This window comes from Laetiporus sulphureus (assembly GCF_001632365.1).
Source record: "Laetiporus sulphureus 93-53 unplaced genomic scaffold LAESUscaffold_15, whole genome shotgun sequence".
Classification (NCBI taxonomy): Eukaryota; Fungi; Basidiomycota; class Agaricomycetes; order Polyporales; family Laetiporaceae; genus Laetiporus; species Laetiporus sulphureus.
The window spans coordinates 542,720-551,979 of record NW_024468524.1 but is presented as its reverse complement, the minus strand read 5'-3'; the positions used below and the strand labels follow the sequence as shown (position 1 = coordinate 551,979).

The 9,260-nt window shown below is 53.4% G+C and overlaps 4 protein-coding genes across 4 annotated transcripts; 2 read left to right on the top strand and 2 right to left on the bottom strand.

Annotated features, from left to right (window-relative positions):
* Window positions 1–4,104: 4,104 nt before the first annotated feature.
* On the bottom strand, window positions 4,105–4,943 carry LAESUDRAFT_631990 (uncharacterized protein; the record flags this gene model as incomplete). The annotated part of the gene is made up of 2 exons (XM_040903411.1): window positions 4,105–4,276; window positions 4,768–4,943. Coding segments are annotated over 2 exons (348 nt in total), but the record flags the coding sequence as incomplete, so codon positions are not given.
* LAESUDRAFT_114173 (uncharacterized protein) lies at window positions 4,697–6,107 on the top strand. The gene has a single exon (XM_040901221.1). The coding sequence runs from the start codon at window positions 5,013–5,015 to the stop codon at window positions 5,871–5,873; it is 861 nt and encodes a 286-aa protein (XP_040765266.1). The 5' UTR covers window positions 4,697–5,012; the 3' UTR covers window positions 5,874–6,107.
* LAESUDRAFT_114117 (uncharacterized protein) lies at window positions 5,914–6,340 on the bottom strand. Its single transcript, XM_040901220.1, has one exon. It carries the CDS (start codon window positions 6,200–6,202, stop codon window positions 5,954–5,956), a length of 249 nt encoding a protein of 82 aa, XP_040765265.1. The 5' UTR covers window positions 6,203–6,340; the 3' UTR covers window positions 5,914–5,953.
* A 436-nt stretch (window positions 6,341–6,776) lies between these two features.
* On the top strand, window positions 6,777–7,288 carry LAESUDRAFT_114175 (uncharacterized protein). Its single transcript, XM_040901222.1, has one exon. It carries the CDS (start codon window positions 6,890–6,892, stop codon window positions 7,148–7,150), a length of 261 nt encoding a protein of 86 aa, XP_040765264.1. The 5' UTR covers window positions 6,777–6,889; the 3' UTR covers window positions 7,151–7,288.
* The last annotated feature ends 1,972 nt before the right edge of the window (window positions 7,289–9,260 follow it).

Below are 9,260 nucleotides of genomic sequence, written 5' to 3'. Positions count from 1 at the left end.
GACTTGTGTAGCTCTCCTTCCCCTGAGTCTCACTTGAATCTCATGAAGCTGTAAGATACAGAATCTGCAGCTTGCTCATCAAGACCTTCTTGTTCTGATCCTAAATGAACAACAAAGAATATTCTATGATGACATTGAATGCATCTGTGGCTTTTTCTTCAAGATGTCACCCCTTGTGATGATGGCATCGACAAACATCAGCTTGATACACACTCAATGTAGCCTCTTTATTATCACAACATCCTTATGTGAGAGTAGCGGGCGATCTCGCAAACGAATCCGTATGTTTTTGACTCTGACGTAGCGTGACATATGGATGTGACGTATCGTTACAAAACGTGACATAGTCACGGGTCTTGTCGCACTTTGCATACTGGAGGCCCGAAAGTTTGCATATTTCAGGCTCATTTTGGAAGATTTTTGCGACACTCCTATATAGGAGTTGCCCGGGTCCTCGTGCGAGCCCTTGGAGGAGGAGGCGCACCGAGCCTGAGCTCGGTGTGGCGGGAGTCTGCCGAGCGGCTGCGTTCGGCAAAACATTACTTTGAGACCAGCGGGGATTGAAATATATTTTGCGGATGTCGAAATCGGGCTTTCCGCCGTCTCTGAACGCCAATCAGCATCATCCTGCATCATCGCAAGAGGTGCATTGCGTCGACCCAAGGTTCATGTGTTCATTCATTCCTCTAAACTAGTCAAGAACCGGCAGGCTTGGAGCGGAAGAGCTCGGGCCCATTTGAGCTGCTGTTCATTCAAATCAATCAAATCAAAATCAGAATAAGAAAAAAAAACAGAAATGTAGGACGGGTCGCATGACAAAGGCTGCTACATTTCTGTTTGTCCGCCATTTCTGCTTGTCCGCAGTGTTACAAGGGACGACACCCTATATGTAAGAGACTCTACTGGCATTAACAGACGACGAGCACTATAATGACCAGGCGTTACTCTGCGGCTACGCCAACGTTTGGCGCGCAGGTAACATCCCACAGGTCTCCTCCCGAATGCATGGAAGGAACAGCATTTGAGCTTTCGGAGGTGACTGCAAATTTCGTCCCGGGACGTATTGCAAAGACAACATGGGTTGGTGCCACCATCGAGCAGTATTGTCTCCTTGACCAGTACAGGACATTTCAGTGTAGACCAGATGAGGCGTCATTCGCAGATGGTGGAGCTTCTGAAAAGCAATTCGGCATCCCTGATGCCTTATTTCGAGATATTCCAGATGTGGGAACCGGGAGAGTACACTGAGCCAGTCACCACAATTTTGAAGGCGTTAGACGAAGGTGCATGCATGCATGCGCAGTTCTCCAACCGCAGTAATTGCTGACAGACTTGCAGCCTGTAGAGCATTCCGTATTTCGTAACTGGCTATCAAAAAGGCTATATCCAGGGCAATCGTCTGCGAGCTTGAGAGAAGGATTAGACAGACCATTGCGCTCAGCTAAGCCGCAATGCAGAGTGTTCATCACGGACGATCCGCTAGAGGCCGTTCTGACCGTGTCTCCGTTCTCTGGGCATCCATCCGCAGGTGAATTGCATTGATTTTGACTCCGACTTCCGGGTCATCGAGAAACGACAGGGATCGAGCACATGCGAGGATGCGGAGCAAAGACTCGGCAAGGCGCGTGTCCGTTAATTGGTCAAAAGGCATCTCGACGAGTACATGTGACGAGAGCGGGATGTCCATGTCGGCAAGCGTATAAGCGACATTGTCCAGCACGCCCATGGACATCAGGAGGATCGGTCACGGAGGGACACGGCGAGGTAGGGCTTGACGGCAAGGTAGTCACGCGAGCAACACGGCCGTGAGTAGTTGGATGACAATTTGACGAGTAGTCGATTTGCTGGCATGAAGGCCATTCGAAAGCATCCAAATAAATGCCATTGTCGTGATTGGAGCCAAATCGTGCGTTGAAGAGCCTGAGGATTGCAAGCCTCGTAAGCACCATGGCTGTCCACGGTCTAATGCAGTTCCGAGAGGGGACACCGGATGACGGATTCGTCAAGCTGACTATTTTTAGAACTCGAGACTCGAGATCTTCTGCCCTAGAGGATCAAGCTTTCCAATAACAACGATGTCTTTATACCAAAGGGCCATGCAGAGACATGCAGCTTCCATACGCGAGACCAATGGTCTTCCATCTTCTTCATGCATTTCAATTCGCAGCCGCGAACATAGACAGACGCCACGCAATCCACGTCGACCGGAAATCCTTCGGCGCAGCATGTGGCAATCCATCCTCGTCCAAAGAATGGGAGCATTAACCGCGACAGCATGCCTTCCGCGACAGACCCGAGTCATCCGGTCCCATTGCCAGTCTTCGAATAGACCGTTGATCCGGGACACCACCAAGAAGAGCCCGTATGGCAATCGGACGATTGGACAACTGTACGTAGAATGAGATGCGTTCCTGCGATGCTTGAACAGGCGGATCGATCTTCCTAGAGGTCTCATCTTCAGCGGAGGAGCTCCCGACTGGCCCTGTAATAATCTCGAGCGGTACGCGTGGCGTGCAACGTTGATCTGACGAACATATGAGAGCCAGCAGCAGAGGTCACAGCAGTTCGGCTCAGGCAGAAAGCTTACTGGGATTCAAATCCACCCATTGCCCCACGCAGGCGAATGGGACATACCGCGCCTTCTTGAAACTACACCCAGGAGGTGGTAGTATAGCGAAAGCACTTGAGATATCTGGAGGCGATAATGACTGCCGTGAATGGTAGTAATGGGTTCCTCGTTATGATGATGACCGCAATATCTGGTCACGTGCTGAACGGCTGTGTCTTTGTGGCTGAGGGTTCCTGGACAGTGGCCCTTGGCAACCGTTCGGCTTGACGGGAAGTCATAGTGCGGTGCCAGACAAATATTAAGCCATACATTCCGCATACAGCGTCATCGCAGCTCGAGAAATATAATGAGAAAGTGCTGCCCCTAGGCTAATGTCACTGGCTCGTAGTATCCAAGGCCATCACTCGAATCGCCACGAATATGCTGACTCCTCCCGGAGCTCGCTTCAGATACGACAAATTCAATGCTTGGACATTCACAAGTGTAGATACTCGTGACTCACCAGAAGGTGCATATGCACGAAATGGGGGTACTAGGACCGTTATCCTAGTCACCTTATCTCCTATAGTAATGAAACCTTCACTCGCCTGGTCGTACGATCTACCCGAGCCCAAGCTACCCATAGTCCGGGCTCGCCCCCCAACGTTCAACGTTCAACGTTCAACCTCAAGCTCAAGCTTCAGTCTCAGGCTAGAAGCTTAATTCAACGAATCGTATCGACATTGAGTATGAGTATACGCGACATTGGCACTACATTGCATGATCGTAATCAAGGGGAAGAGAAAAAGAAATTCCAGACTATAAAGAGCGTACGCTACAATCAACGCGTAGATGAGCAGATGAGATGAGAACGGACAGAGGGAGAGAAACTAGTGTCGATATAGCAGGTACACAATTAGTGCGTGCGTAATACGTATCGCTTGCAAGCGAACGTGCTAGCGTATTAGCGCATGCAGGGACAGACGTCGGAGCACGAAAAAAAACAGCCCTGAAGCGAGTTACGTGTAAAAGTACGTGCAAAAGCAAAAAGCAAAGCAAGCAAGACCGTCCGTCGGGTGTCCATCCAATCCGTGTATCCCGCGGAGTCAATCGCAACGCGAATCGTGCGCGTGAGGGGTGAAGGAAAACCGATATTGCTACATGCTTGTTATTCTTGCGTTGAAAACGTTCAAGATCCCGGCGGGCGTCCGCACCAAATGGGGACGCCACCGCGCGTGGGGGAGTCAGATATCAAGAACCAGACCCTCGCCCAGAAATTCCACAAGAGCCTTCGCTGGGGCGTTCCACGGACCTATCGCCCGTGCGTTCCAGAAGGGCACCAAGGGTGGGTAGGCGGATGAGTGGGGAGATGTGGCAGCGGAATGGCGACTTGGCAAGGAAGCCCGCCAACCTGCAGGGCCCGAGGACGTGCGCCGCACAGGCTGCGCGGAAAGGTGTCCAAGCTGAGAGGTATGTAAATCCGTGGAAGCACATGGCTGGGCGGAGTCCGCTCATGTCTTCCTGTTCGGCTCGAGGCGCAGCGTCGCGTCGCGCAGGCCATGCACCGCGTCCCAGTACGGGCCCTGCTTGCTGCGCAGGCCGGTAAGAAGGGTGTAGAGCACTTGGCGCACGTGCGGCATGTAGAGCACGAGCGTCTGCTGCGACGCGTCTTCGCCGAGCATGTTCTCGAGCACCTCGCGCAGGTCGTCGATAACGTGGAACAGGTCGCTGAAGGGAGAAGAGGCGCAAGTCAGCTGCACGTCCATGGAGGCGAAGAGCTGAACCGATTCACAGAGAGAAAGTGAATAAAGAAAAGAGACGTCACGGAGCATTACATTCTGTGCGGACCAGAAGCGCACTAGCGCATGCACGCTGCCAGTGAAACGTGACTCTTACAATAGCGCGGGTTCGATGAATGGCAGCGTGCGACCCTCTCTCCGACGTCCCTTTCCCGAAAAGGACAAAGCCAAATTCGCCACGAAGCCGCGCTCATGAGGAAACTGCCGCGTGTGCAGCCGAGAACGACCAGAAGCATCCTGCCTGACGAAGACGCCGACATTCGCGGAGAAGCGCCCAGTCCTCCGTGGAGGTCGCAGCAGCTGCCCCTCCGGAAATACGTCCTGACGTAACCCACTGGCCATTGCGCGCTCCCAGACAGAACGTGCGCACGAAGGCAAAGGGAAGGAGGAAAAAAACGAGGGTAGGAACGCGAAACTCACCTCATGTCGACGCCATGCCGCCAGAAGACGTTCACGGTTGTGTTGAACTGGGAAACGACGAGGACAAACGCGTCGCTACATTGCTCCTCGGTCGCCTGGCGGCTGCCCCAGAGCTGGAGCACCTCCTGCAGCTGCTTGGTCAGGCCCAGCAGGCGCGAGACCGCGCTGTGCACATCGGAGGGCGTTGTGGGGCGCGAGGATGGGCGCGAAGAGCAGGGTGAGTTCAGGGGCTGTGATGTCAACGAATGAGCACACGGTGCTGCGGTTGCAAAGGAGGTACGTACAGAGTCGGGCGAGGTGGGACTAGAGCTGCGTTGTGTCTGCCAGGTGCCGGTGTTGGTCGTCTGCACGAAGATGGACTGGCCGGCTTGGCGGGTCCTGGGCACCTGCGAGTACGAGTGCGAGTGCGAGTACGCAGAGTAGCTCGTCGTCGGTGGGGACTGCATCGTTCTGGGTCTGGGTGTGGAGGGAAGGGGGCGGAATGGAAGGAGCATAAAAGGCACGTTCGAGTGGTGGAGGGGGATGTAGCGCGTAGCAATAGCAGAGAGGTACGCGGGGAAGGGAGGGAGGGAGGGAGGGAGAGACTATATAAGACGTTCTCGGGCACAATTGAGGAACTGAGGTGGCGGCTCTGGAGAACGTCGCGCAGAAGAGCACGGGAAGAGACCCGACCGGGCGGGTGTCTATATACGTGCACTCCCACTGGGCAGGTCTCAATCAGACGCGCAGATACGACCACGCTTCCTCGTCTTGTCTTCGATTCCACGAGACGCCCGCAGTCCGCACTCTCCAAGCTCCGTCCCCGATCGGATCCCTCGCGTGGCGAATCGGCAATCTACGCGGCGTGCCGGCTCTCGATATGGTTTGGCCCCGGCAGTCCCGCCCGAATCCCGCTCGTCGCGCTGCTCAGCTACGGCGCAGGGCTCAACAACATCGACGACTGGCACCCGTCTAGCCACATCCAGTGCATTCGCAGATACAGAGGACTCGCCGCACCTGTATTAACAACCCTTGCACTAGAGCATAATACAGCTTGTATTGCTTCCGGACTGAACCATCCCTGCGCCCGAGAATACGTCTCGCCCAGTGCTCGATCGGCAGGATGACTCAAAGCCACCGGCTGCGCTCGCAGTAGTTTTGACTCGCCATGGAAGGCTCGCTCCATGCGCCACGCCCGACCTGCCTATTAGATCGTTGTATCCTTATTCCGCGGCCGTTGTCCCGCCTGGTGTCTGCTCGCACGCGAAGGCCGTTGTTCGCATGTCGCCCTGGCTCCTACCGACCGTGTCGCTGACAGCGCTATTGTCGGTTGAGATGCGATAGCAACAGATACAGTTCCCGTCGTCACGGGGCGCACACTAGTAGTTCGCGTCCGTCGGAGAAGCTGTGCACTAGTGAGTCGAATGGCGCGCTTCGTCCGCTCATGGCGGAGCATCTAGTCGAATGCGGTCCGAACGGCGTGGTGGCATCGCGTACTGATCGGTGAAAAACTCTTGGTCTTACCTGTTCGGTTAATAACGTTTGCGTCGTTTTCAACTAGTTGATGACAAGTACTATATCTATTCTTACAATTTTACGAGAAACTCCAGTTCGAGTCCTCTGCAGCCTGTGCGGATAGTTCACAAATCACTCTGACCTGTGTATATATGACAGGCAATTCGAGTGGAACATCAGAGAGGAGGTCGCGGGATTCTAAGGTGTGTGAGTTGGCATGCTGATCTCCCCTTGCGTAAGTAATCCGATCGGACCTACGATACACAATGTAGCCTGTATACCTGCTCTGTGTTGTCACCGCATACTGCATGTAAAAGTCCCACTTGGGAATGCCGGACACCTATTCAGTACAGTACCAACCAATGTCCTGACTCGGTCTCGTTGTTGGTTTTTGATCCAGTTTTTACCACTGTTGATAGCTATGCTGTCGTAAACTCAATAGTTTTACGGAACAGTATGATGCTCTGACCCGTTGCTCGTCGGCTAACCCGATTATGAGCGCCCATCATGGCGAGGTCAATATCGAGATTCACAAGGGCCGTTTGATGACGAACGTGATGGTGCCGGGCGCCATGGCCATCGACATCGACTGTTCGCAGATAATTACCCAGCATGGCAGCGCCACAATATGGCGATGCACTTCTCGCATTCATTCATGGTATATATAATTCGGCCGAGAAGCACGCACCAGCTGTATACGGTGGAACGTCTTTTCGCCGTATCGCCCTCGACTAGCACACAACCCGTCCTTGCTAGCACCGCGACCTCCATTCTCCGTCTCCGACCAGTAGCGCCCTCTAATGTTGGAACACCGGGACCGCCCGTGCCGTCTGCCCCTCGACTCCGCGGCCGAGCTCGATTGCGATGCGGGAACACATTAATGGTATGAAACTACTGAAGCCCGCTGCTAGGCAACGACTGACCGGCGGCATCATGGTGACGAGTGGGGGAATTTGCAGCGCACGATAGATGGGGGGCTTGCTGGTATGTTGACTGATCGAGGTCGACTCGGACTCCTCGCAGCGTCCGTTGGCCACCGGCGCTCACGTCAGCTCTCCGATCGCAGAACCAAGCCCGAGTTCGCGAAGTAACACCTCGAGTTGGAACTCACAGAATCACGGAGGGACGCATGACCACAATCGCTATCTCAGCGCCCAGCTAAGCATGGACTTCCAAGCTCCATTTTTACACAAGCTTCCCTCCTCCTCGCGGCCCTCTGATCCCTCCGAGAACCACGGCGCTTGCAGTCAGCCCCGCTGCGCACGGGCCACCACGGGCTTCATTTTGAAGATCCTGGCCGCAGATTCGGATTCGCGCTGCCCGGTTTGGCTAGCCACGCTCTCGGAAGGGGCAATCGCCGAGCGCTGCGCCGGCCAAGCGACGGGAGAATGCAGGAAGGGTCGAAGTTTGGACGGCGCGGCAGGCGCAGCGGTGAACTAAGCTACCGCAGAGTCGTAAGTACTTGTTGCCGGGAGGATGACAAAATCGGCATTTAATTGCGATGAGTAACAGTGTCGACGCAATGCTCCGCAGCATACGCGTATGCGTTAGTAGGACGTGTAGTGAGAGTCACTTCGAGTCATCGCGCGCTCCACGTCATCCACATGTACTACTCGGCACAGCAGTGGCCACAACGAGCTCAGCGGGCGCGCATCACGAAGCTCTCTCGCGCCCTGGCTGCGATCATGACCTCAAGTCAAAATCACTGCGGGGGCGCATGTGGCTTGACGAGTCCCTCGACTGCGATCGAGCAGTATGTTCCCCATGATGTCGCTTGGGAATTGATATCGAGGTTTCGTTGCACAGCATCGGGCCTTGCGGAGATGGTCATGTTGATCAGCTGTGCAGTGCGCTTCTCTCACGTCAACGTTGGGTGATACCGCCGATATCGCGTATGCTCTCTGATTTTGAAGATGCTGTCTTATGACTGGTGAGGATTCCGAGTCAGATTAGAATGGAGCCTTCGGATCACTCGTCTATCATGTCTGTCACACCTAGCATGGCTTGCTCCTCACAAGCTAATATGCATGCTCGCCTATGCGTAAAGACAAAGGATACTGCTCAGCTCGGCTCGAGGTCGAACGGTGGTGCTCAGAGAGTCTGTCATTACAGGTGCGAGCATTGTTAGCTTGCAGCCAGCTGCTTCTTACTATCAGCGACAGTCAGCCTTACTTTGAAACACCCTTCCTATACCATCATCGCCTGAATTAATTCTGAAGAAGGTGCGGTATGTCACTTCATCGATTCATCGCCCGCGTCAAGCACTGAATTCCAGATTCTGAATGCAGCCTTTGTACGTGAGTCAAGCTGTCATCACCTCTCTTCCGTTCAGACCCATGTTTAGCCTTGTGTTAAGCTCAAATGGAACCTACTGAGCTGCGCATTTCAGTACTGCTCGCATCGAGACTGGCTACATGTACGCACAATGCGCGCGAATATATTTCCTTTTCAAGAAGAGATGGGCGACCGTTGTGAATGTAAGAGAAAGGACATTGTGCAAGGCAGAAAGGAGTGTGCAGCTGTAGGAGGCGATGCAAGGCTCGCCTTAGCTTTCCCAGAGCACACAACGCCAGACAAGGCCCACTACATCCCGAGCCATCTGGTATGTAGTATTTCATCGATCTCTGAGCGTTACTGACAAGCCCTAAACGTCCTACACACGCGATCCATCCAATAGAGGTACCCGACTATTCCTCGTGCCCACACCGCAGACATGAAGCGATTTGCACATGTAGCAAATGCTTAGCAAATGTCAACAAGTTTTTTGCCTTTGTGATCTCAATTTGCTATGGTTCCTTCCCACATTCTGTATTAAGTATTTGCATATAATATGTTGGAGGCAGAAATTTAAATCATGAAATGACACCATTTTCAAACTTACCAAATACATTTAGAATTTGAGTGCTGTTGAATGTAATCATACATTTTTGAATTCCAAACCATCACATGTATAAAATACCCAGTAGCAGATGAAGGTGTAATTACGAATGACTTTCATT